This window comes from Hevea brasiliensis, chromosome 2 (assembly GCF_030052815.1).
Source record: "Hevea brasiliensis isolate MT/VB/25A 57/8 chromosome 2, ASM3005281v1, whole genome shotgun sequence".
Taxonomy (NCBI): Eukaryota; Viridiplantae; Streptophyta; class Magnoliopsida; order Malpighiales; family Euphorbiaceae; genus Hevea; species Hevea brasiliensis.
The window spans coordinates 1,988,658-2,016,630 of NC_079494.1; the positions used below are offsets into that span (position 1 = coordinate 1,988,658).

Genomic DNA, 27,973 nt, shown 5'->3' on the forward strand with positions numbered 1-27,973 from the left:
GCTAGGAGTTTCGAATATGAAGCTTTTAGCCATGGCAGGGATTTTTAAAAAGAAGAAGAAGAAGACGAAAAAGTGGTGTTTTATGCTCTTACGATAAAAGGCACTGAGCGAGAGTTTAGTCAGAGTTCAAGCGGAGGAGATGGATGTTACGACGTCGTTTGTGAATCATTTAAGGTTTGTCCGTTACAATTTTTTTTTTTAACAGTTGTCCGTTACAAATTGACAAACATTATGCGATTTTTTTTTCTATTTTATTAAGCTGTTGATTAAAATGAATCCCACCGGTTGGCTTTGTTATTAATAGAACAAAATGGAACTTAATTTATTTTCAAAGATTGAAAAAATTTTATTTAAATTATATATTAAATATTTTTTTAATGTCTAACCAACTCCCTCACACTTAACGTATAATAAAATGATATTTGCAACATAAAATGTGAAATTTACAAAATTGAAACGGCCAATACAAGATTAAAACCTAATCTTTTAGGGTTGAGAGTGGACAACCAATTCATTAATAGCTTCTGGCTTTATTGTTTTTATTACATATATAGAGAGGACATACACATGATTATTACATTACAGTTTAACGATGAAACATTTACCTCGAGATGTAAGAGTTTGGATTCAAACACTCGCATTCCCTTTTGTAGGATGCCCTGGTTATGTCATTCATCGATATTGATTTCAAAGTTCATAACAGACTACAACGCGCCCTCCCATGGTGCTGCCAACACTGCAGTGTTGAAGGACCTGAAGATCCAGATACGAAGCTTCGATGGTTTGACTTCTTCAAATTCTTCACTTGATTCATCGGGGTTGATTCAAATTTGTGATTGTGATTGTGATTGTGTGAAATTTCTTTGATTTGTCCTCAGTTCACTACCGCCATCCAAATGTAGCACTACCGTCATGCGTTGGAGCAAGTGAGCTCGCTATTAAGCACCCTGTAATCCCTACTCTTCATCCAAACCATTTCATATATAGACGCTAGACGGGAATAGATGATGTGCCTTTGAACTCTTCAGGAATAATGAATTACAGGCATACTCAAAATGAAGGCATTTGCCAGGTTCCTTCTCCCTCGATTAGATGAATGTTGACCGGAAGTTGTGGCACAATTATATAACTGGCAGGCTGTATACATTTTTACTAAGGAGAAAACCAAGTACCCCAACCAACTTAGTCGAGACAATAAAATAACCAGAGTGAATGAGACACCACCATAAGGAAGCATTGGCAGCGTGCAGTGCATGGATATTGAAAGCCCTAACAAGTCCAGTTGAAAAAGCAACAGCTTTCAAATCCATTTCACTTTCACAGTATAAGATCAACCGAAAACATTAAGGGTTTAGTTTTTGCTGGTGCCATAATATTGAAAACACAAGTAGGTTCCTACAGCGCTATACCCGGGCCTGGACAGGCAGTGAAAACTTCCCACACAAAGCACGGTAGGGGCAGAGGGAATGAGCTGCTCAATGCAGGAGGAAGCCATATAGATTAAAGTGTAGTTGAATGGAACATCAACAAAAAGTAGTTCAAATTCAGTAGGATGGAACAACTAATTTGCTGGTTTCATTCCCTGAAAAATCTTATTCACAACTCAAATTCTCACTTTAAAAACAAAACTCAAATCGATATCTTCCATAAGAGCACCTTTGGGAAGACTACTCTCAATTTGAAGCAAATGAACAATATGCAATAGAATCCTCTGCAGCAAAAGGGAATATTTTGCTTGATTGCTTGAAGCAAATAGCAGCAGCAGAACTAGAAAATAGAGCCCGAGATTACTCAGGAACCCAACCGTGCTTATCTTTGCCCCAATCATGGAGTTGTTTTTAACTTTTCAATTCACTCGCTTCAATCCAATCCAAAAAGAGAAGAGGACAAAGAAATAGGAAACCAACAGTCCAGATAAAATTTAAAATATTAATATAGGCGAGCACATATGCACTTGCAAACAATCCAAAAACCAAGACAGATGAGAACCAGCGGTCATATTTTATTTTTACACAAATCTGTACAGTGAAAATCAGAATTTGCCACATTTCATGACACATAAAAATAGAAACACCACATTTTTACTTCCAAACACAACATGGTTTAATATATGATTAACTACTCACTTGAGTAATGATACCGAATTTCAGATGCATCCAGCTAACCCCTAAATAATAATCCAATTTTAGGAGATTAGGGCCAAATAGATTATGAGGACATGATTTCTATCAAAAGAAGGCAAAGTACATTGGGAAAATAACAACAAAATATACATGAAATTGAGACCAATGAAGCACTTCTATACAAGAAACTGGGTTCACCAATGAAAGCCACAAGTTGCAGCCATATGAATCAGATCATAAGTCCCAAAAAAAACATGAAACAATTGGTTCTATTGTCTTTTGCTTCAAGTCCAGGTGCAAAAAGATAACTGGGGAAAAAATAAATGACATGCTCTGATTCCCTCCATAAACCATTCAATTAATAAAATTCAATGTCAAAATAAGAAAATTTTCTTTTGCATGAGCTTAAAAATAATCAAATGCCGGATATGCCATGCTAACTAATAACTCACGTTTAGGTGGGCTTATAATATGTTGACACGTGTTTGGGTCAATGAAGACGACCAATTAAGTTGGACTTAACTTGGCTACTCATCCGTCACATGACATGTGGTGGGTTTTGGGGATGATTCTATTGAAGCATAGCCTGGTCTCAAAAAGGGATGATCTCCCAGTGAAAAGTCAATCTCTATTAATAGAACAAGGGAACCAATGCTCACCCGACACGTGTTAGGTTCCCGTAAGTGGGCCGTCTAAATCATTGATATTCGCTTCAACATCAAATCAGGTGTCTCCGTAATACTAACAACCTTGGCAGACTTGGTCGATGGTGTCTAGGTAATCCGTCTGGTCAGCGTATTGGTCTATCCGGCCTATCCATGCAATAGGCATATCCGATGACTCATCATTATTATTGAGGCCCCAAACTGATCGGAGGGTCGGTGAATTAGGTACTAGGTTACTCTCTGCTTCCAGTTATATCTTTGGGGTCATTATTAGTCATCGGGGACTTGATGATTTAGGGAGTCATACGGCATAAAGTTCAAGCAGAATGATATTTCGACCTCTTCGCATCCTACAACCTTGTTCAAGCCTATCTCAGGCACATTTTCAGTGTTCCCGACCTCTTTAGCTAAGGCCTAGACTCTTCTACTCCCTTTTCTCCTATACCGGGTTCCTCTTTTAATTTATCATTTAGGACACATGCGTGTCATCCAATTACAGGCTCTTTATATTTTAGTGTATCACTAACAGTGTTATAGTAAGCAGGGATGTTTAAAGTTTGGATAAATCCGACCAATTCAACCAAACCAATTCAATCCAACCCATATTTTCAGTTTACATCACATTATTGGATCGAGTTGACTTATTTAATTTAAATATCTTTTTTTTTGGGTATTCAGTGATTACCTGAAATACTTGCCTTTCGCCATGGCCAACACTGAAATGAAATACTCCAAAACTGTCAACTCCTCTAGGCACTGAATCTCCACACAATCTTCTTCTAATAGACCATCATCCACAACACCCATATGCTCCCTTCTACATATGATCCTTTCTATTTGCTAGAAAGTAATATTCTTTCATCTTGCTACTATTCAGTCTCTCGACTTGAATTGAACCCCAAAACGAACAGATTCAGCAATCTTGATCCTGTTATTGATAACAAACTTGGAAAATCCCAGCCCAAGATCGAAGTTGTAAAGAATTAAAGAGATACCATTAGGAAGAAGCTTACAGTTAGGACCAAAGAGGGGACTATCGATATTGTAAGGTTCCGACGCGAGTGAGGTGGAGGCAGGGCCAGCTTGTTTGATGAGGTCAGACATTGTCCGTATACTGTTGATGATGATGCAAGGTTAATTGGTCATCGCAAAAGAAATTTGATCTTTTGGCTTCCTTCACCAATTTACATTTTAGATGTTTTTGTAAGAAATGAAGGTAGAAGAGCTGATGAAGAGAGGAGCGTGGGTATGGCTTGGCATCACGGGATGCTGCGACGTTGACCAAAGCAATCTTTTTTTTTTTATTGTTCACCAATATGAACTTTAATTATAAAATAAACATATTCTAGATACCAAAGCAAAGTGGCAGTCAGTTGGTTGTTTTGACCAATTAATTCATCAAATGCTTTTGTATCGGGTTGGTTGGTTCTAAGTTGGTTTGCATTGTAAGCTTATATAATTGTGGGTTGGGTTGGATTGGATTGGATATAAAATATACTCAAACCGACTTATGAACACTCCTAACAGTAAAGCCAGTCTTAAACCTTACAACCAAAGTTTTCCAACTCACAAGACGGGTCAAACATTCACTTCAATGCCCAATCTTTAATCCACAACCAACCACCAGAACCTTATAACAGTATCATTTTGCAACATAAAAGTCCACCCTCCACCATCACATAATAATAAATGAGGTAAAATGCAAAATGTGTTCCCAAACCCCACATATCCTGTCATCTACAACTGCAATGACACAAACTACTGAAGAAAAAGGTAGAATAGGGTGGAAACTGCTGCCAATTCCACATAAACAATTAATGAAGTCGGCAGATTCTTATCTAGAGGAACTCTCATCAAAACAATATTGAATTTTCCTTAGTCTAGAATTTGTTAAGCAAAACCAAGCTAAAGAGAACATATACATGGATCTCTTTGGAAGATGAGTAAATGACATATGGTGATGTTTTTACCCTTCCGAACTACATTGCAAATCACTAATGGGTTCAAACAATACCTAATTCAGACGCCTTTGGTTGCAGTCTGACTACCCTAGCATGCAACAAAGAATTGGATGGCACACAAACTGGCAACATCCACAAATTGAGTCATAATATTACCATTCAAATAAAACTTACAAATCTATCTTCGTTTATTTGACAAGCAGCAAGAAACAAAGTTAAATAGCATGCACAACACGCATGATGAAAGAAAAGAGAAAAATAGAACATAACAATTAATGATCACTTTTCACCTTCTACTCTCTCCAAGGACTGTAATTTTGATAATGGTTCCATCACAACCAACTGTTGGCATGGAACTTAGAAAGAAGTGGGAGGGGGAAAACTCCTTGATACCTCTAACTTTTTCCATCTCAAGTGTATAGATATAAAAATAGGTGCATAAACCAACAATAGCTATGTCATAGCCTCGTAGGTGTCATAGCTGTTTCATTTGTCTGAAACTATATTCAGAAAATTAATATATCCTACCCTACCAACTAAACTGCAGAAGAACTCTTAAGAGACAATCTCTAAAGTCCAATCCATAGAAAGCAACAAACCTCACCTATCTATTCACTAAAATGTAAACGCTTTCAGCTCACGTGCCTGTTTCAACTGAAAAAGATTGGATTATACATGACAGAAAAGAAAACCAAACTGAGTAAATATTATTTACATTCAGATGCAAATGAAAGCAAATCCAGCTTTATCTACTCCACAAAAGTAAATAAACAACCAAAGGTTCATGAAACATTTAAACTACACGAGAGTAAAACTTTTAAATTGACTTGCATACCAGTTCCAATCAAGTGGAACCCAAACTACCATCGCCAGAACTTGAAGCTCCGCCTGCAGTGCCTGCCGCTTCCTTCTTTCTGTCCTCCTCATACTCTGAATCATCCGTTGGCAACTCAAACCTACAAACAGGACAAGAATTCCTAGAACCCAACCACGGCACAATGCAGTCCCTATGGTACCCATGTCCACAAGGCAATTTCGTCTCCGTTTCACCAACATTAACCATATCCTTGCATATGGCACATACCAGAGTCTCCGCCTCTGACGTGATCTCAATCGTTGGCAACGCTGACACTGCAGATTTTGCCGCAGGTGGAGCCCCTCTCCTTCCACCATCACTCTCAGCCAAGTTCTGCAGCAGCGCCTCGTATCCAGCGGCATCCACGTAATCCTCCGGATTGCCTATGTATCTATCGGTTTCCGGGACTTCAAGGCGAAATTCAATCGAGTTGTCTTCCAGTCCCATCAGAATCTCAGCCCAGTCAAGGATCCGGTTACGCCCACTCCTCGCTCGGGTGGCAAAGTCCCGGATCCGGAGACGGAGAATATCGCGCTGCCTTGACCTCAGATCTTCAAAATCTTCCTCTCTGTTCTCTTCATTCTCGTTATCAGATCGATCCTCCCCTTCTTCATCGTCATGCTCTCCTTCATCTCTGTTCCCTTCGTTTTCGTTTTCGTTTTCGTTTTCGTTCTCGTTCTCGTTCTCGTTCTCGTTCGCATCATCGTCATCCTCGTCTTCATCTTCGTCATTGTCCCATTCATTAAGCTCGATCCTGAGAAAATCGTCCTCGGATTGGTGGTCCTGCGGGAGAGGAGGAGGCGCGTCCTCATCACGCGCCGCCTGCGCAATTATGCGAAGCATTTGAAGGAACTGGGATCCGAAAGTCGAATCATCGGCCTGGTCTGAGATTAAGGAAGGCGTGGCGGAGGGCGAAGTTGACGGGGCGGGAATTGATTCAACGAAACCATTCTTGCACTCAAGGCAGATAACATCTGGTCGATTGGCTAGGGTTTCGATGGAGACACGTTTGTTGCAGTTGTAGCACCAATAGTGAGATGTATCGGTTTCCGATACGGAGGCGGGTGTCGGGGACTGAGACGGGCTTTCAGCCATAACGTTTCGGTGTTGATACGGCCGAGGAAATGCCCGCTGAAGACTTGGGTGATGAGAGGAAGGTGCGGAGAAAGTGAGAGGGGAGAGAGTCGAATGATACGCTTAGTGTCCTTATGTAATAAAAAGATTTTTTGTAACGTTGATATGGTTGTATGCCCTTGGATCATAGCCGCCAGATGAGATTAACAGTTTGACAGACGTGATTTGTAGGACAATCCAACGGTCGATGGATAATTGTAATCGTTCTGTGCACCTAACCACAGTAGAGACTAGATTTTTTTTTTTTTTAAAACAAGAGTAGATTTGTTTTAATCCATGCGATGCGACCAGCTACTCCCTTTTTTTTTTTTTATATTGGAAAGAAAAGCGACCTATTACTTTAGGACGACTTATAACCTATACTAACAAGCCATTTGAAGGTTACTGACCATGTCCTGCAACTGTGCCGCTACTGCTAGTCTGCTGAAGTAAATACTTAATAAACAAATAAAAAAAAAAAAAAATATATATATATATATATATATATATATATATATATATATATATTAGCAGTTTGCTTAGTTTATTTATTTAATTTTAATTAAAATTTAAAATTTAAACGATTCTAATATGATGAAACTTTATTGAAACGTTCAGGATCTTAACGAAACGGCTTGGATATCTGAACGCTTGGCCCAATAAAAATTGGCAGTAAGATCCAGCAAGTTTATGAAAATAAGTTCAGATTTTTCTTAGAGTTGATTTTTGGTGCCACAAAGCCCAGAACTCATTAGTGAGAAGTTTCCTCATTCGATACTGATAATGCCTATCGTGAAATCATTTGGTGTGACTGAAGCAGGCTTTCTAGTTCTGCCATGGCATTCCATCAACCAACCTAAGCGAATTGAAGTGGATAGCAATGTTTCATCTGAACTCCAAACACAGCTATCTTCCGAATGCACCTTATTAAGCACAAAGTTGCCTTCTCGGGTAAGAAGTAACTGTCAATATTAACTGATTTAGTGGACCTGTTCCTTAACTGAGTGGTTTACCACATTTTTATATGATTTTTAAGGTCAAGCCAAATATGAAAGCAATGGAATGGATTGGACATGACCAAGAAACAGCAATGCATTTTCATCCATTATAATAAGGTTCATTTGAAAGTTGAGAGTCTAAAAAGTTGATTTCTAAAAAATCAGCATTTAAATCATTTTAAATACTGTAAAATAACAGGTCGAAAGAAAAATTATTTTGTTGTTTTAATGTTTTTTATTATTTGAACATGTCAAATTTAGCTTTAACAAGTATTTTTTTAATAGCAATTCCAATAATAATGCTAGGCAGACCTTGAAACGGACATAAACTGAGCACCTTCTATGTGTAGCTGGTTGATTTTCGCTCAAAGCTCAGTAACTTGCAGCACCAGCATTTCTTTCCTTGTTATGTTCAGCACTTTCTGACACTGCAATGGATATTCCAGTCATAACAGAGAAATACCGACAGAGAAAACAAAAACACATATGACTCAAGCCACAGAAAATTCAGCATTGATGGATGATACATACTTCTTTTCAATCCAGTCCACAGGTTAAAAGAATGTAGAAACCAACCAGGAGATGAATTTAACAACAAGATCCCATCAGAGCCACAGTTCACTCAGACCAAACAAGGAAAAACTATCCAGGAAGCGAAAGGTGCTGCATTTAATACCCGACTTGCATTGTTCTCACCCTGCCAAGTTGCCAACAACCTACAAGTGCAACGGATGGTATCAGAATAAAAATCACCTACTTCCAACACAATAAAATAAATTCTGCAAAATATCTTCTCTAATAGTACAATTTCTTTCTATCTCATTGAAATTTACATTGCCATACCGTTGCCTCTAGGAAAGATGCACCTTCAAGATAATTCAGTCTCCCCGAAGAGCAATCATGAGTCAGAAAGACTTGGCTTAGTTGGTTCAGAAGAAGTAAATTGCATTATCTTCCAATATCAGCAACCCTTCTTAGGCTAGAAGATGGACAAAGGATGATGAAGACGGTCTTCAAAAGCTGCCAATTTCGTAGCACGTTTCAAGTTTGAACTTACAATACCACCGTTCTTAATCTAATTAAAATTATTAGATTGTCATTTACTTCAATACTCTGTTTGCTGCAGTATATCAAAACCTTCTCATCCATTTCCAAAAACCTTAACATTCATACAAAACCTTACTGCCAAAAGTCATCTATGGAAGCATTACTTTAAAAACTCATACTCTACCTTCAAAAACTTCCCCTCAGGTGTAAAAATCAAAAGGGCAATTGAAAATTGTAAGTCATCTTATTATTTTATAATTTATTCAATCAATTAATGAATAACCTAAGATTCAAAATGATCAGAAGTTAGCTATTGGACCTGATCCCTTCTTCAAGAAATAGATAATAGAAATTCAGGCTTCAGCCCCATCTTTGTGCTTGAAAATTCAGTCCAAAATTGCATGCAAATAAATTTGGCATCCAGATTTGATGAAACTGCAGAGACCATCACCCATCTCACCTCTACGACTTGAAAGATCAACTGGACACAGCACAGTCTAAATGATTAACCAAACGCCTGGGACATAATTTATGCACAAACATCATTCTCTTTTTATTATTTACATACATTATCAAATTTCTATTCCTCTCAAACAAAAAAGCAAACACCTCATGGGTGATGCCTTTTCCAACGTAAAGGCATCGTAAGCCCCAGCTACAAACGTGAAACACCAACAACCAAAAAGAGATTTTCTATCTTACAGTTCTACAACCATTATTCTTATTCATCATTTTCTTTTTGAGCTTGAGTTTTTACGCTGGACCGTCGTGATGTTGCTGATGCTGAGGGAGCCTGAAGCAAACCTGGGAAGCCGGAGACCGAACCGCAACGCCATGCCAACAAATACCACCCTTGCACATTTCGTGGACATGAATGTGATCTCGCGATATTGCGTGCGTAACTTTTCGAGACAAGTCCCAAGTGAGCGACGCAATCAAGATTAAACCCACCAGGGTGGTGGACACAACCAATACAAATCCCCCGCTGAAGCTCCTCCCAATGACTAACCCATACGCCTTAATCCCGGCGATAATTGCGACATAGATCATCGTTAAATTCCCTATCACTGCATCAGAAACCGCCATCATCCTCCCTCCCTCTAATCTATAAAAGCCCAGCTCACCAATCTGTGGGGAAAAGCGATTAAAGAACGAAGTGTTTATGGGTGCTCACAGAAGCAGTAACCTTAAATCTGGAGGGAGGGATTTATTGCGCCTTAGTAGGAATGTCGGGTATCTTCATTACACAGAGCAAATCACAGGAGTGGGCAGTGGGGCGGTCTGGCGTCTGGACTTCTATTCCTTATTATATCGAGCTTATGCTTATCCTCAGTATTGGAAGGGAAAGTGGAAGGTAATATTTTCTTTTGGTCGTACATATGCAGGTGTAGGTGATCCAAACAGATAATAGCACGTGTCCACGATATAGTATCACTGCACGGGTGGCAGTGCGAGTGTGGTTCACCAATCAGCGGTTAACCTTTTCCTTTTAAAAACGACGTCGTTATAGATCAAAAACCAAAGGTAGATCGGTTGTTGCTATCAACGCAATGGTGCCGCACCTTGACTTGATAAAAATCACACAATACATGGGCCACCTCTTGTTTGATATGTTTTTTGGCCATCGGATTCAATTTTAAAGTGAATTGAAATAATTAAAAAATCAAATTGAATTAAAATATTAGTTAAAACGAATGAAAATAGTTTATTTTTTATTTTTAAATAAATAAAGCTTAATTAATTAACTAATTAATAATTAAATTGAAAATCAGCTTAGCTTACATTGGTGGCTAAATCCAAAGGGTTTTGCTGTTGCGTAAAGTTAATTTCCTCCCATGCGCGTATAATTAAGATGTTGATTAGGTTGAGAGGATGATGGGAACCATTAGTGCGGTGCTATGTTTCCAAATAAGGTAACGCCATTATTCTAAGCGTTTCAATTAAGGTTTTATTTATGTCTAATCAAATGCGATTAGAGTCTCAAACATTTTACTAATAATAATTTGCTTTCGTTACCTGGCTATGGCTATGACGTCTACCATTACCATTCGCCAGAATACTTTTGGCAATGAACTCCTTGTGCAAGGAATCAAGGGCCCCAATTCAAAGAAAATGAATCTGCATCTTCCTCGAATGCCTACTGGCTTTCATCATTCAGAGAAGTTTAAAAGGAAGGACAAGTTGTTTTGGAATTTTATGCTACATTTATTACATGAAAAATAATTTAAATATAAAAATATTTTCATAAAAATTAAAAAAAATAATTTTTATAAAAATAATTTTTATTTTTTAATTATAATATTAAATTAATATATATATATTTATATCATATATATATATATAAATATTTTTATATTTTAATAAAATTATTAAAATTTAAAAAATAAAAATTATTTTTCTTAAAATTGACTTTATTTTTCTTTTGACCTAATTAATAATTTTTTTTAGTATCTCATATGCTAAAAAATATAAAAATATATGTTTTATAAAATAAATGGATTCGGATAAACTCTCATCATTTAAAGAGTTTTACAAGTGATGTTCCATTTTTTAAAGATTAAGACTTTATTTGTTTGAGGTTAAATTAGTAAAAATAAATAAATTTTAAAAATATTAAAATATAATTTTATTTGATTAGCTATATTTACCATTTATTAAGAATCCAATTATTTTACTTACTTATCATACAATAATTAAATTATTAAGCTTAGCTCAATTAAGTAAACTTTAAAAAAAAAAATTCTATTTCCTATTTTATCCTTACTCTGATTTTTTTTCATTTCTCTATATTTTTATTATTTTATTATTATAATTAAGTCTTTATATAATTTTTATTGTGACTTTCTATCTTTACGGTTTTATTTTTTTAAAATTTAATATAATAATTAAATAAATTCATACCACATTTTCTAGAAAGTGATTTTTTATAAGTATATTCTTGAGAAGTAAATTTATTATGAAATATGCCATTATGAACCAAATGAATCCTTACGCTTTTATGCTTTTTGTTTGTAGGGATATAAATGGATACAAATCATCATTCTTTTTAATTTATATTGTTATAATAAGTACGTAAATCTAAATCTAATGCACACACAAATCATATAATCACACAATATAGAAAATAAAAAAATAATAACACGGAATTTAACATGTTTTAACCGTAAGGTCTACATCCACAAGTAATATGAGATAAAAAAGTTTCACTATGATAAAAAAGAATAAAATACGATCACTCAGAACTTTTAAACACTAACACCAGTATGTTTCTCAAATATCTCACAATTCTATCGATTCGTGCTCTTGGCTACCACCACAAATCTTATTTTTGATCCCAATTGAGTCGTAACGTAAAACTTTCAAGTCGAATTATAATTCGGGTCCATGAAAAAATATTCAAAATATAACCCGTTTAAAATTTATTTTAAATTATTTATATGTATTTTAAATTTTATTATTATTTAAATATTGTTTAAATTTAATTAATTTTATATTTTTAATTAATAAATTATATTTTAAAAATTTAATAATTTTATAAAATATTTAATAATATTATAATAATTTTTAAAATAATAAAATTTTGAATTCAACCCTCAGTTAAATCTAATTATATAAAAAAAATAAATTACATTATATAAATATAATATTAAAAAAATAAATATTTTTATAAAATATATGTTATATTTAATTAATTATTTATATAAAATAATTAAAATAATCGATACTCAATAAATAAAAGTCAATTTCACGGTATTTATTGTCCTGCGGTCCAATAAAATGCATTGAAGGGAGGTTGGGTCTTGCGTGGAAATTGAATTTAACGAAGAACGTGGACCACGAGAAAAAAGCCATTTCATACTCTCTTATGTTGGAGGATATTTAATTTCACTTATGAAAATTATTTTATAAATTAATTTTAAATTTATAAATATTTAAAATTTTAAATAATTATATATTTAATTAAAATATTTATAGTGATTAATAAAGAGTTAATATATTTAATAAAAAATAATTTATAAATATATATATTATTAAAATGATAAAAAAATTAAATGAAATTTATAATAAAATTTTTAAAATTAAATAAAAATAATATAAAATTAATTTATAAGTATAAAATTTATAAAAATTAAAATAAAAATTTAAATATTTTAATTTATTTTTTTAACTTATGAATATAAACAAATAAATTAATTATTATACAAACACCCGAGTAATCTCCTTTTTTTTTTTTTTTTTTTAACTGCGAGTAATCTCAGTACTTCTAACATATGTTTTTAAGTGCAAGAGATAATTTTCGTTTTGGATCTACCCAAACTTTGCCCAACGTAACGATTACGTGGGGAACTTTGAATTGAAAGTCAATTTGCACCATTAAAAGTATGGAGAAAAGACTGCCCCGGCCCCACTCCTTATAATGAAGTCCTTGCCCATGCTTGGCCCGCAAGTTGTCAAGAGCCCATTAATTGTTAATTGCAAATTTTTAGTAATAATCGGTAAGTTTATCTCAGTCGTTATGCAGCTTTATCTTGGTTTACTCATTCGTCTTTTATCTGTTCGGTTAAAATTTATAATATAAAGAAAAATTCAAGAATTTTACAAAAGATAAAGTGGTCAACTAACTGAATTAGTGGAGTTGATAATTTTAATTTAAAATTTAGAAGAATTGAAATGGTAAGACTTCATAATTTCAGTTTTGATTTTTAATTAAAGTTTAATTTTGATTTGATTTTAATTTAATTAAGTTTTATTAGTGAATATTTTTTTAAACAAAATTTCAATGAATCAAACCATTCATTTTAAAATTAATTTTAATTGATTTGATTTTATCTGGTGTTGATTATGATTTTAATCTGATTTTGAATCTGCATCATCTTAAAATTATATATATCTGTTTGGTATTGCATTTGAAAGTTTAAAATTATTTTTCTAAATAAAAGTATATTTTAGATGCTTTTAAAAAATAATTTTTTTATTATTTTAATATTTTTATTATTAAAATTTATTAAATTTAATTTTAAATTACTTTTAAATATTAATATATATATATATATAAATAATTTTTTTGATAACAATTTCAATAATAATTCCAAAAGACCCTACATGTATCTAGAGAGAGCAATTTTCGGTTTAAACTGAAAAATTAAATCGAACCGATTCAATTCGATTCAATCAGTTCGGTTTTAAAATTCAATCGGTTTAGTTCGATTTATAATTTTGATAATTTCGGTTAATCGGCTAGGTTCGGTTATTTTCATAAAAAAATAAAAAAATCGAACAAAACTGAAATTATTAATATATATAGGAAATCAAAGAAAATCAAACCGAATTGAATCAAACCGAACTGAAATTAAAAGAAAACCGAACCGAACCTTAAGATTTTTGAGTTTTGATTTCTAATTTTTTTTATTTTATGTTTTTATTATTTATATTTAATGTTAAAAATATGAAATTTTATAAATTTATGTTTGATCGGTTTAAAACTGAACCAAACCGATATTTATCGGTTCGATTCGATTCGGTTTTCTCTCATTAATCTATTTGGTTCGATTTTTAAAATTTTTTATTTTTAATTTTTGATTTTATTGATTCGATTCGATTCGAAACCGAACCGACCGTTTGCACACCCCTACATGTATCAGGCAGTTTTCTGTTAGTGGCTGCAATAGAACCAGTGAGGAAAAAGCATAAAGCAAGATGGCGATTGCGAGCTCTTCGGCTTGCTCTTTAGACTGCGTTGAGCTGGGCTTCACTTCTTGAAGAGCCCATGAACCCACGGTATTGCATTGACAAAATTGATGGGGGAAAAGTAATGGTAATGTTTGTATGCTTCAATTGCCTTCTTTTTTTTTTTTTAATTTACATATCATATTGTATTGAAAGCCCACGAGGATTAAGAGTACAACTTAGGTCTAAAAATACTTGCATAGAAAGGGGAGTTAATATTGAATGATAGCAAGCAGCCCAATAAATCAATCGAATCGAACACAACCCAACTAAAACTTAAACCTAAAATCTTAGGTGAATCAGGAAGATCTATGAACAGAGAAGTATACCGACCACCACCTATAGTTGCCACCACCACAAATGCTAAGCAAACTGAAGCCAACAACATAAATCAGTAACACAAGGAGCAAAATAAAGTCGTCCATCCACTCATAACCCCTTAAAGGAATAGTGTTTGTCTCCCAACTTCCATAATAGGATATTAAAAAACTGATATACATCATGCAATGAGGAGAGTCATCGCAGAGCTTTGACACATTATGCCAACAGGATGATCTTTCCAATCATGGTATATGAGTAGATCTTGGAGATGCAGAACGGTTTGAGCAAATGAAACCTTCTCAACATGCGTTGCAACTCAACTGAAAAAAAAAAATGATGGACAATTATCAGCAGAAAATGATTCTTTCTCCAAAAGACCAACCGCCATCACCTCTTCGTCGAACACAAAGGCATGGGTGATTATATTATATATAGTGACTAAACCAATTAAATTTAGAGTTTGAATTTTGTAATATTTTTTTAAATTATTTGTAAATTTTAATGTGATTTTTTAATAAGAATTGTGATATATTTTTTACCTCACTTAAATTTTTAAAAACTAAAAAAAGAATAATTTCCTTATTTTTAAATACACAATTCAAAATGCTAAATTTTAATATTTTTTATATTTGTATAAACATAGACTATTAAAATTTTTATAAATAATGAAAAGTATTGTAAAATATCCCTAAGCAGATTAAGAACTTGTATGATTTAATTGTCAGATGAAACTGATTGCTATTACTGTTAGTTGATAGTTGATAATTAGTAGTTGATGATAACTGATTTATGTTAAGTGTTTAATAAAATTATGTTTAAGAGATACTGTTAATAAGGGAATATATCATATAATTTATTTTATTATTAAAATAAATATATAATTATTAATTAATTTATTATATCATATTATTTATTTTATTATTAAAATAAGAACATATTTAAATTTCTTAACAAATAATTAAATAACTTTAAAAATGTGGTTATAAAGTAATAAAATAATAATTATTATTATTATTAAAGAAAAAAAATCTTATAACTAAAAATTTTTAGATGTAGAAAAATATATAGATGTAGAAATTTTTTTTTATAATAAATAAATATTTTATATTTTATGTTATTAATAAAAAATATTTTAACAAAATTAAAATTTAAATAAAAAATAGAAATAAACAGTATTAATAGTATTAATTTTCAAGTACATGAAAAAAGAATAATATATTTTAAATAAGAAATAAAATAAAATCAATTATATTAATCGATAAATAACTCTAAAAATAGAATTGATATAAACTACAGTTGATAATTATCATATCAATTTTTATTTTTTAAAGAGGAATGCTAGCTAAAATGACTAGAAAAAGTGATCGTACAATAATCTATTTTTTTTAAGTTGGAAGAGTATTTAATAAATTTTAGATAACTTATTATCCATAGGTAACCTATTACATATTATCAAGAGTCTAAGTCATACTTTACCTGCATTTTATTTCCAGGCAAATTAATATTCTTGATAAAAAAAATAATTAATTTTTAATAGGCAATTAAATTTTAGCCTTTATTTTATAATATTAAATTATTATGATATTTTTAGAAATCTCAATTTTCCCCCTCCTTTCCACTTTTATATAATTAAAATAAATTTTATTTATTTCACATTATAAATTTATAAATATTTAAAACAATTAAAAAAAATAAATTAGTGAAAGTAAAATTCGATATTTAAGGTATTTATTTATTTTATTTTATTAAATTAAATAATTTTTAATAATTTAATAATACTTATGTGGTTGAGATGATAAAACTATTATATTAGAAATTATAATATGATTTTTTGGTATAAATAGAATTAATATTAAAATTTAAGTTTATATTAAATATAATAATATTTGGGATTGAAATTACTTATAGATTTAGCAATAAATTTACCGTTGTTAAAAATTATTACCGATAAAATAGCACAGATTGTCTCTTTCTTGCAAAATGAATTAGTGATAAAAATGCTCTCGCTAAAGCTATTTGTGACGCTGTAACGTGAATTAGCGACATTAGCGGCAACTCTTATATATGTCACAGTAAATACATTTTTATTAGCTAAACTTACATTTTAAAGTAATTAATTAATGTCGTTTATATATAAAAAATTAGTTGTTGAATAGAATTCAACTTAATTAAGAATTTATATTCAATTAATTAATTAATATTATTTACAAAATTTTTCATTATGTTTATATAAAAAATTAATTGTTAAATAGAATTCAACTTAGTTAAGAATTTATATTCCAATTAAGTTATGATAATATATTTTTTTTATTTTAATGTTGCCTTTTTTTAATTATTAACTTAATTGTATTTAGATTAGGATTTATTGATAAGAATCTTAAATTTACATAAACTCTAAATTACTTTAAATAATAAATTATTTTATATTAATATAGATATATAGATATTATTATAGATCAATTATAAATTCATTATATATTTTTTTTTCACTTATTACTTTTTTAACTAATTATTTTTTATAAAATTTTATATTTAATTAAAGTTGCAATATAAGTATGACTAATAATTTTGAATTTATATAAATTTTAAAATTAATAATTTTAAATTTACTTAAATATTAAAATTAATTTAAATAATAAAAATATAATTATAATTAATTTAATGGATGGAAAGCATTTTTTTGACAAACTCAATATTTCTCCTTCTCACATTTATATAAATAATATAAAAAAAAATAAAAAAAATAAACCACAGTTAACAAACATTTGACATTCAGTTTTAGAAGCTCGAAAAACATTTTTAGGAAAAATAATATTTAGATATTAAAAAGTGTTTAAAAAATATTTTAATATTTTAATATTTTTATTATTAAAATATATTAAATTTAATTTTAAATTAATTTTTAATATTATATTATTAATGTATTTAAAATTTTATTTTTTTAAAGCAATTCCATCAATAATATTAAATATATTCAAACTACCAAAGTGATAATGTGAATTGTGAACAAACATGCGTCACCTAAATAAGGATTTGGAGAGTGAATAAATTAGAGATTAATATAATGTTTGGATATAGAGAAAGAAGAGAGAAAAGAAAATAAATAAAAAAAAAATTATGATTGTCACTTTTTATTATTTGGAACGAAGGTAGAACAAGAGAAAGAAGAAAAATAAAAATTATTTTATTATTAATATTTTTTTCTCTAAATTAAAGAGAAAATAAAGTAGTTAAAGGAAAAAAAATTATTAAACTAACATTCTTTTTTGAAATTATTTATCAATTACCAAATATATCCAATAAGTGTCAGTAAGCAATTACATACCTGTAGAGTGGGTTAGGGTTTAAATCTCTCCACGTCAATTAAAATCGTAGGTCCAATGACATTACGCCACGTTTAACTGACAACTCCACCGTTGGTTTGATTATCCAGCGTGGCAACATTGAGCCAATCAGTGTGGTCGACCTGACTCGCGTTTTGAAGTCTTCTGTGGGCCCGTCCAGACTCCAGACCACTTTTTTATCCACGTCGATTACCGATTTCACTACCAATAACATATTGCCACGTTTGAATGGGGAACTATCAGCCGTGCGATCATCCACGCTGGCAGTACGCAGCCAATCCAAACAGTTTTAGCTCGCTGAGGTCCTGTCTCGGGAGACCTAAAACCCCACCCATTCTTAAAACCACCCTATATAAACACAGCCAATTAATTGCAGATTAGAAATCCTAACGAGGAAATCTATTGAACGGGAGAAGCTACTAGAAACCGAAGTTACGATGAGGAAGTGGACGATCCCTTTCGCCTTGCTTCTGTTATGCCTTCTATCTCTCATCTCAGATCAAGGTAGCTGCTAGATTATGCAGTCTCAGTATTATGAATTTTTTCTGGAACATTTTTCATAGTGATTCTTGTAAATCTGTCATTTCCTTTAGAAGCTTATTGTTATTTGAATCTATTTTGTATTTTGAATGTTCTTAGATTGATCATTTCCTGTTTTAAGGTCTCATTTGATGAGTTTCGGTTGGGATCTGTGGTTTTATAGGACGGAATTTGCAAGCAAATGCAGAGAGTGATCCACAGAATCCTGTAGATCCTCCAAAGGTTGAGGAGAAACTCGGAGCCGTTCCTAATGGTTTATCTACTGATTCTGATGTAGCAAAGAGGTGCGTGCGTTTGTTTTACCACGATCTGGTATAACGCTTGTCACTTGTCAGTCTCTAGTGCACGGGATTGAAATTTATGTATTGATATTGATTCAGGGAAGCGGAGTCGATTTCAAAGAGATCACTTCGCAGTAATGCGCAGAAATATGAGTTCCAGGCCGAGGTGTCTCGGCTCATGGACATCATTATCAATTCTCTTTACAGTAATAAAGACATTTTCCTCAGGGAGTTGATCTCCAATGCATCTGATGTAAGCGTATAGTCATATATTTGTATACACATACATGTTGCACTTAATTGATTGTGCATTAACTGTTTGCACACAAAAACTGGTGTAAATTTCAGGCCTTAGACAAGATTAGATTCCTTGCCCTTACGGACAAAGAGGTTTTGGGTGAAGGGGATAACACAAAGCTTGACATTCAGGTGAGTTATGTATTCAATTGTATTCATGTTGGAGAATAATGGCGTTAGTATAAATTGTTGACAATGATTAAGAATTTATAATATGTGCCGTTTCATGGCTTAATGCAGATAAAGCTGGACAAACAAAACAAAATTCTTTCAATTCGTGATAGAGGTATAGGTATGACAAAGGAGGATTTGATCAAGAACTTGGGAACCATAGCAAAATCTGGAACTTCAGGTAGACAATAATGTGTATTTTCAGCTTCTAATTTCTAATTGTGCATGAGTGTAAAATAAATTCTAATCCTGTTATTTTTCTTGGTCCAGCATTTGTGGAGAAAATGCAGACAAGTGGAGACCTCAATCTAATCGGACAATTTGGTGTCGGATTCTATTCGGTGTATCTGGTTGCTGACTATGTTGAAGTCATCAGTAAACATAACGATGACAAACAGTAAGCTTCTTTTAATTAATTAATTGGGGTAAGCATTTTTTTTTAGACTATAAATTTGGTTACCGTTATTTTTGCTTTTAGGCATGTATGGGAATCAAACGCTGATGGAGCATTTGCAATCTCCGAGGATACATGGAATGAACCATTGGGACGTGGAACCGAGATTAGACTGCATCTTAGAGAAGAAGCTGGGGAATACTTGGAGGAGAGCAAATTGAAGGTCAGTATCTTTAACATTTTTCTATTAATGTTTTGAGAGATTTTGGATACTTGGTCTGCCTCCCTTCTCTCTCTCTCTCTCTCTTAGCGTGTGTGTTTTTCCTGCTCATTTAACAACTAAGGATGTTTGGCTGCTAGGCAATGATTCATTTCTTTGTTATAAGTTAATGATATGTCCAATCTATACCAAGGGTACAGAATCAATCAACTTATATCAGTGACAATACTTGTTGATGAATTTTTCTTGCCTAAACCCATTGACGAAACTAACTCAAGGTTTCCTTTTATGAGAAAAGAGTTGCTTAATTAAAGCAACCAGGACAATCATGACATTCTAAATTGGAAAACAATAAATTAGGTTTTGGTGAATACAGTAATTGCACATGTATTAATTGGCAAATTTCAAATTTGGTTGAGACTGCATTTACTGGAAGCTGATGGGACTTGACTTCTTGTTTTGTGCTTGTTTGATTTAAAATGATCCTTAATGGATTGTGACATTGTGTTTGGATCAGGTTAGATCAATTCCTCAAAAATTGTTTTTCTTTGCAGGAGCTGGTGAAGAAATATTCTGAATTCATCAACTTCCCTATCTATTTATGGGCAAGTAAAGAAGTTGATGTGGAAGTTCCTGCTGATGAAGATGAGTCTAGTGATGAAGAGGAAAAACGTAAGCATCATTTAGGTGACAGTGTTTATTGGTGAATTTGATGGAGTTGATGTGTAAATTTCTATGTTGTTTAACGTCATCTTGTGATTTTCTTTTTATATCATTGTCATTAACAGCTGAAAGCTCTGAAGAGGAAGAGGAAACTGAGAAAGGTGAAGATGAGGATGCAGAGGACAAACCAAAGACAAAAAAAGTGAAGGAAACTACTTATGATTGGGAACTTTTGAATGACGTCAAGGCGATATGGCTGCGAAATCCAAAGGAGGTGACAGATGAAGAGTACACAAAATTCTATCATTCTCTAGCAAAGGTACTTTACCATATCGTGATGGCTGTACTTCAATTAAAACTGCTGTAGAAAAATTTATTAATCTTCTGAATGTATAGTTTTCTTCAACAGTAGTACATCTTGTTTTGCTCTACAGGATTTTGGTGATGAGAAGCCTTTAGCTTGGAGTCATTTTACAGCAGAAGGGGATGTTGAATTCAAGGCTGTTTTGTTTGTGCCTCCAAAGGCTCCTCATGATCTTTATGAGAGTTATTACAACGCTAACAAATCCAACTTGAAGTTGTATGTTAGACGTGTCTTCATCTCGGATGAATTTGATGAGCTTTTGCCTAAGTATTTGAACTTTTTGAAGGTATTGCTATTGAAGTAATGCTAAAAAATTCTCCTGATAGGCTATCTACAATTAAAATTACTGGAGATATTGATTCATATACTGGTGACATTTTGAGCAGGGTCTTGTTGATTCCGATACTTTACCACTCAATGTTTCACGAGAAATGCTCCAACAACACAGTAGCTTGAAAACAATTAAGAAGAAACTTATTCGAAAGGCCCTTGATATGATCCGTAGAATTGCTGATGAGGATCCTGATGAGGCAAAGGACAAAGACAAGAAAGGTATCATTGTAACTGGATTGTTTCTTTAGTTTCTACTTAGTGGTGTATTTCAGTCCAATTGTGATTGCCAAGTCACCCATCTGTTAGTACTTAATTAGTGCAGCCTGGACATGCACTTCCTTTCTATGGTCCACATTCTGTTTATTTGTTCATTATTTATTGTGATAATAAGTCTGGAATGATTGATAGCTATCTTACTGAATGCACAGATGTTGAGGATTCCAGTGATGATGAGAAGAAAGGTCAATATGCAAAATTCTGGAATGAGTTCGGCAAGTCTATCAAACTTGGCATAATTGAGGATGCAGCTAACAGAAATCGCTTGGCAAAACTTCTCAGATTTGAGAGGTAGCTTTCTTATTTTTATAATTGTTTTCATATTCTTTTCCCAACTGGTGCCATCTTATGGTTCCATGGTGATTCATCTTATGGTTCCATTGTGATTGCTTATGGTTGTTTAATCTCCTCATGCAGCACTAAGTCAGATGGTAAATTGACTTCACTTGATCAATACATCTCAAGAATGAAGTCAGGGCAGAAGGATATCTTCTACATAACTGGACCAAACAAGGAACAACTGGAGAAATCTCCATTCCTAGAAAGACTCAAGAAGAAAGGTTACGAGGTATGATTATTAAACATTTGTCTTTTAGGAGAAGACATCAGATTCGAAGTTTTTTCTGCAAACAATTGTTTTCTACTTCTTACTTTTGTTTTCTTCAAGCTGGAATGTCTTTGCCGTTTTGCTTACTGATTTGCTTGTTTTTTTATTTTTGGGCCTGACATTATTATCAGGTCATTTTCTTCACAGATCCAGTTGATGAATACTTGATGCAATATTTGATGGATTATGAAGACAAAAAATTCCAGAATGTTTCTAAGGAAGGCCTAAAACTTGGGAAAGACTCTAAAGACAAGGAACTGAAGGAGTCATTCAAGGAGCTTACCAAGTGGTGGAAGGGTGCTCTTGCCAGTGAGAATGTGGATGATGTGAAGATAAGCAATCGTTTGGATAACACACCTTGTGTGGTTGTGACATCTAAGTACGGATGGAGTGCAAATATGGAAAGGATAATGCAGTCTCAGACCTTAACAGATGCTAACAAGCAAGCATACATGCGTGGGAAGAGGGTGCTGGAGATTAACCCAAGACACCCAATCATCAAGGAGCTCCGTGAGAGAGTAGTCAAGGACCCTGAGGTACATTTTATAGAATTTTTGGTTGACATTGTGTGGATGTGGATGCATGGGACTATACATTTATAAGAATGATTTGGATGCCGGAATCATGTTAGCGGGTTTGCCATCTTGGCAGAACTTAAGTCTGATCTACGTATAATGGTATATGCCTTTTAAAACATTCTTTAGGGCATGATAGTTGTGTGCCTTGTATATCGAAACTCATTTATCGGAGTGTGTACAAGAGTCTTATCAGTGAGTGCAGCCTGCAATGAGGTTTGGCTTAGTGGCTAGGAACTGGCTGCTAGGTGCCAGAGAAGCTAGTGTGGTATTGCAATTCACAAGAAGTTTTTACTGTAAGTGCTATGCAGTGATGAGTGGGGTAAGGGGTTCATATGGTCAGATTTGAGGATAACCAAGTCGCTAGTTTGGCTTAGTGGCTAGGAACTGGCCGCTAGGTGCCAGAGAAACTAGTATGGTAATGCAATTCACAAGAAGCTTTTTCTGCAAGTGCTATGCAGTGATGAGTGGAATTAGGGTCATATGGTCAGATTTGAGGAAAACTGAGTCGCTATTGTCATGGAATTTGTGAAATTTTAATTCTGCACGCTCATAATCCCCTGTATGTGTTTTTTTTCATATGCAAGCAGTCAATGGGCAGAATCCATTAATTTGATTTTATTTTGCTACTCTGGGTATATGTTTGAGTGAAATGAAGGGCCTTTGCTGTTTGCTGCATCTCTGCAAAGTATTTTCATGTGCATTAAAAATTTCAGTTTTTGGTCAATTATATGTAGGTTCTGTTATTAATTAGTAATGTATTATGCTCTTCAGGACGAGAATGTAAAGCAAACAGCACAGCTCATTTACCAAACGGCACTTATGGAGAGTGGCTTCATGCTGCAAGATCCCAAAGATTTTGCTTCCCGTATCTACAGCTCTGTGAAATCGAGCCTAAACATCAGCCCAGATGCAAATGTTGAAGAGGAAGATGATGTGGATGAAAATGAAGCTGAATCTGAAACAAAAGAAGCTGTAGATACCTCCAAAGATGATGTGGATACCGAATCTTCTGCTGTCAAGGATGAGTTGTAGACTGTCGGCATTTTGTATCACACTTCCATCTATTTAAAGCAGTCCTTTCTTCCTCCAGCACCGTCTCTTGAGAGGAGCTGAAAACAACAATTAATCATGCATTTTTCAGTTTGTCAAATATTGAAAAAACTTGGCCCTTAGTGCTAATGTAATCGGACAATCAGGAATTTTGCTTTAGTATCTAGTTGTTGATGACTGTATTTTCTGTGCAGTGTCTCTCGACTCTCGACTCTCCTTCACTCATTCACAGAAATGTTGGGTCTGCCCAAGCCATCATATCATGTAGGATTAAGACACGGAGCCCAAAATTCTCTAGCCTTTGAAAGTGAGAAGTTCGTGATATTATTGAGGGTTTGTTCTTCCACATGGATTAGAGAAGAGAAGTTTTATTATTTAGTAACTCAATACTTGAGTTAAGAACAAAGTCAAAATCATAACATGCGTGCAAGTCACACGATCTCTAAATCTCAGTCGTGTGCCTGCTCAGATTGCAAGGGTTATAGACTCAAAAACTATATTAGTTTCCTCTGATTGTCTTCTCTCAACAAGGTCTTCTGTTGGTAGAGCACGCACGTACTCCCAAGGACTAATCAAATCCAGCAGCATCAATAAGCCATTCTTTTCATTGCAGGCTATCTAATTGCTTATAGATAGCTGCTGCCTATGGTTACTAATCTCAGCCACCTTCCCATGTTGTCGCACAACAGTTCCACTCGCGTAAAAGGTGAAGAAAATTACAGCAGTCTTCTATCGGTTCTAAGAACCCCGCAATTACTATGAATGCGAAGGGTACTCGTAATGATCTGTCGTTTGCTTTATCAACACACAATCAACTTTATCAAATGAAAGATTATTCGGCAGCTCACAAGCAATTAATGCTTATAAGCTAATTTGAACTTATAAGTACTTAAAATTTTAAGGAGTTAGTTACAATATTTTGTTAAAGTTTTTATAAATGACTTATAAATAATTAATATATTTGGTAAAAATATACCTTATAAGCATATTATTTACTATTAAAATGATTAAAAATATTTATTAAATAAAATTTGTGTTAAAATTTTTAAATTAAAATGAGAATAATAATGTAATATATTTGGCCAAATTAATTTATGAATACTAAAATAAAAAGCCTAAAAAATATTATAAACAAGCAGGTAAATTTACTTTTAGAGCTTAATAAAATTCTAAAACATCATAACACTTTGGCATAAATAGATGCAGTAACATTCCTCCATTTATTCAGAGCCTATTGATCTGCATTTTCAGTTTGATCCCAAAACCACATATATCATCATATGCTTGATTGAACAATATTTTACTTGAAAGTTCAAACTGTTTGATGGTACCCTTGCCACTTGAGTAACATTTCCAAATGGTGATCACTTTTGATGTTAGCTGTGAAATAGCTTTTGTAAGTGTACTGGTCACAGTAGTATAGTTTTAAAAATATCGTTCCTACAGAGAATTGTGCTTAAATTAAAAATAAAAGAATGAGCTAATTAGAATGCTGAAATTTAAAGATATTGATAATGAAATTCAAAATTAAAATTGGTACTTGAGGAATTTAAGCCAAATCAAACAATTAATTAAACTAATTAAACTAGATTATTAAAATTTGAATTGAAATTACTAATTATTAAATTGGGAGGAATAAAATTTAACTTCAATAAAAAATTAAAGTGATTCTAGAGATAGAGTTTTCAATATTGTTTGCATGTGATTTATCCCCAATTTAGCCAAACACATGAGAATTGCAATTTTGAGGGAAACCAATTCTTAGTTTTTTGAAACCTTTCTCAAGCATTTCAAAGTTGGTATTCATCAAATCAAACCCTGTTTTCATGGTATTTCAAACTTGACAAAAACCAAATTAAAGCTTTAATTGATTTTGAAAGTCTCCTTAATCCTCTTAGCTTATCTCTAACACCAAGAAAACTAAGTTTATTACAAGATTATCTATCCCAAACATTCACTTTTCAGTCCATCTGTCAAGGATTAAAACTTAACTTAATGAGGGTCCTTTCATCAATCAAGGCAACAAGCTCACAAGTACTAAATCAAAATGTAGCAAATCTCATTTAAATGACTAAATCAGTTCAAAAACCACAATACAAAGCAATATTTATAGACTCATATCTAGAATATCAAAGATCTACTCACAAACCATGATTTCAAAATAAACCCAAGTAGAGAAATGAAGAAATAATGAAAATCTAAGCTAAAGAAAAGAAAAACCCAGTAAAATAATGAAGAATCTGTTGTTGTGACGTTGTAGAAGTCACAGTAGCAGATGTCCTCTGCTGTTGCAAAACTTTATCTCACGTGCTCCTCTTCCTTTTTCTCTCTCTTGCAAAATCTCCCTATTTTTCTCCTTGTGGAAAGAAAGAGAAAAAGGTGTTTATATATGGTTCAGAGGTCTGCCCTAGAATGGGTTAAAAGACAGAAGATTCTGGAGAAAATGATGTATTAAATCATAGGAGCGAAAGTACCATGTCAGCAATTTTCATTAAAATGTCACAAGCTGAATCGGTTGTGTTGCACCTTGTGTTGCAAGTTGTGTAACTTTCTGTCTGAGAAAAACTTCATATCTGACAATGACACAACCTGTGACATAAGCTGTGTCATAGGTTGTGCAACTTTCTGTTTCTTTAAAACTCAATTTTAAATTTTCTTTTTGAACTTTTGCAATTCAACTCTAATTTCCTCCAAATAGCTGCTCTGATCAAAATATCACCAAAATTCTCCAAATTTAACCTATAAAACAAATAATTCTAAGAATTAAACTAAAAAGTGTAAAAAGGTAAAAATTAACTAAATATATGCTAATATCTACAGTAATAACTATAAACAAGGGTAAATTATGTGCAAAAATTATACCTAAATGATGATATAAAATGCATGCATCAAATTCTCCAATACTCAAACTCTTGCTTGTCCCCAAGCAAAATTTTATTAAAACTCATTTGAAAGGGAATAGAATCAGTATTTGAAAACACAAAAATCACTAATCCAAACCACTAACTTACCCCTAGCCACCAACATTCCAAATTCCCACCAACAAAGCACAAAGAATGAAGCAATCACTCTAAACAATTACAGAATAGCTAAGAATTAACCAATCAACCCAAGCAACAAATACCAACTAGCTATAAGCGTCAATTGTACTTAAACAAACCTAAAAGAAATAGATAGCCAATGTGTCTCAAATAGATGGTGAGTAATGTATGGAGGATTGTATTGCCAAACCCATATGCAAGCATAAAAGATCTAATTCCACTAATGTAACAAGCATTTTTCAAAGAATCATTAGGTCTTTTTAAGGGTTGTAATGGGGTCAAATAGGGTAAAATTGTGGTTAACAAAGAAAGGGAATAAGGAAAATAAAATATGAGAATAATACTAATCATGAAACTCAAAGTGCATCCAATATTCTCTTCTTCTTTTTTTTTTCTCTTTTCTTTTTTTTTTCTCTTTTTTTTATTTTCTTTTTTAATAATATTTTTTTTAACTCAAGAGGAAAGAAATTCACAATGAATCTCAAGTGCTATCACAGTGATTATATAAAGGGACTACTTTTTATACTCTTTTGATTTTGTACTTGTCCCTATTTCATGTTACACCCAAAATTACCTTTGGGATATTTTGGTGACTTTTTTTTTTTAATCAGCTTTTCACAATTACTCTAGCACTTTTCAAGATGTTTCAATCCTCCAAGTTTTTTTTTATCTTCAATTTTTTTTAAATGCACTTAATTGCTAAAATATTATTCTCATAAATGGGTGGTAGTGTTTAGGTTTATGGCTAGGTAAATGATTTGGGTTCCAAAGAAATTAGGAAATTAAGGTTCAAGGGGGTTTGCAAAAGTTGAAATGAAATTAAGGTAGGTTAAGGCTAAATATGAGGTTTAAAATATGAAGAAATGCCTAAATCATATTCTTATGCAAGTTAAAAATTTCGCTTTGAAAGATCTAAGATGCTTGTTCTAGGAATGGTGAGACAACAATGACCATTTTCTTCCTTAAAGGCTTATTCAGATACTCAAAAACTCAAGATAACTAA

At 32.7% G+C, this 27,973-nt stretch overlaps 3 protein-coding genes across 3 annotated transcripts; 1 reads left to right on the forward strand and 2 right to left on the reverse strand.

Moving 5' to 3' along the window:
* Positions 1-5,397: 5,397 nt before the first annotated feature.
* On the reverse strand, positions 5,398-6,864 carry LOC110673788 (E3 ubiquitin-protein ligase CIP8). Its single transcript, XM_021836988.2, has one exon. It carries the CDS (start codon positions 6,698-6,700, stop codon positions 5,594-5,596), a length of 1,107 nt encoding a protein of 368 aa, XP_021692680.2. The 5' UTR covers positions 6,701-6,864; the 3' UTR covers positions 5,398-5,593.
* A 2,427-nt stretch (positions 6,865-9,291) lies between these two features.
* Positions 9,292-10,120, reverse strand: LOC110673834 (uncharacterized). The gene has a single exon (XM_021837049.2). It carries the CDS (start codon positions 9,850-9,852, stop codon positions 9,517-9,519), a length of 336 nt encoding a protein of 111 aa, XP_021692741.2. The 5' UTR covers positions 9,853-10,120; the 3' UTR covers positions 9,292-9,516.
* An 8,372-nt stretch (positions 10,121-18,492) lies between these two features.
* LOC110673779 (endoplasmin homolog) lies at positions 18,493-24,122 on the forward strand. The gene is made up of 15 exons (XM_021836975.2): positions 18,493-18,659; positions 18,859-18,979; positions 19,076-19,229; positions 19,325-19,405; positions 19,514-19,625; positions 19,715-19,841; positions 19,923-20,061; positions 20,613-20,730; positions 20,847-21,040; positions 21,156-21,371; positions 21,472-21,637; positions 21,847-21,985; positions 22,112-22,262; positions 22,433-22,837; positions 23,651-24,122. The coding sequence occupies exons 1-15, from the start codon at positions 18,593-18,595 to the stop codon at positions 23,909-23,911; spliced, it is 2,451 nt and encodes an 816-aa protein (XP_021692667.2). The 5' UTR covers positions 18,493-18,592; the 3' UTR covers positions 23,912-24,122.
* The last annotated feature ends 3,851 nt before the right edge of the window (positions 24,123-27,973 follow it).

Excerpts from the sequence above, each read along its gene's own strand:
- LOC110673788 (XM_021836988.2), bottom strand. The coding sequence starts at position 6,700 with ATGGCTGAAAGCCCGTCTCAGTCCCCGACACCCGCCTCCGTATCGGAA.
- LOC110673834 (XM_021837049.2), bottom strand. The coding sequence starts at position 9,852 with ATGATGGCGGTTTCTGATGCAGTGATAGGGAATTTAACGATGATCTAT.
- LOC110673779 (XM_021836975.2), top strand. The coding sequence starts at position 18,593 with ATGAGGAAGTGGACGATCCCTTTCGCCTTGCTTCTGTTATGCCTTCTA. Across the intron at positions 19,230-19,324 it reads TGATCTCCAATGCATCTGAT|GCCTTAGACAAGATTAGATT; the intron begins GTAAGCGTATAG and ends TGTAAATTTCAG. Across the intron at positions 20,062-20,612 it reads TGGAGGAGAGCAAATTGAAG|GAGCTGGTGAAGAAATATTC; the intron begins GTCAGTATCTTT and ends TTTTCTTTGCAG.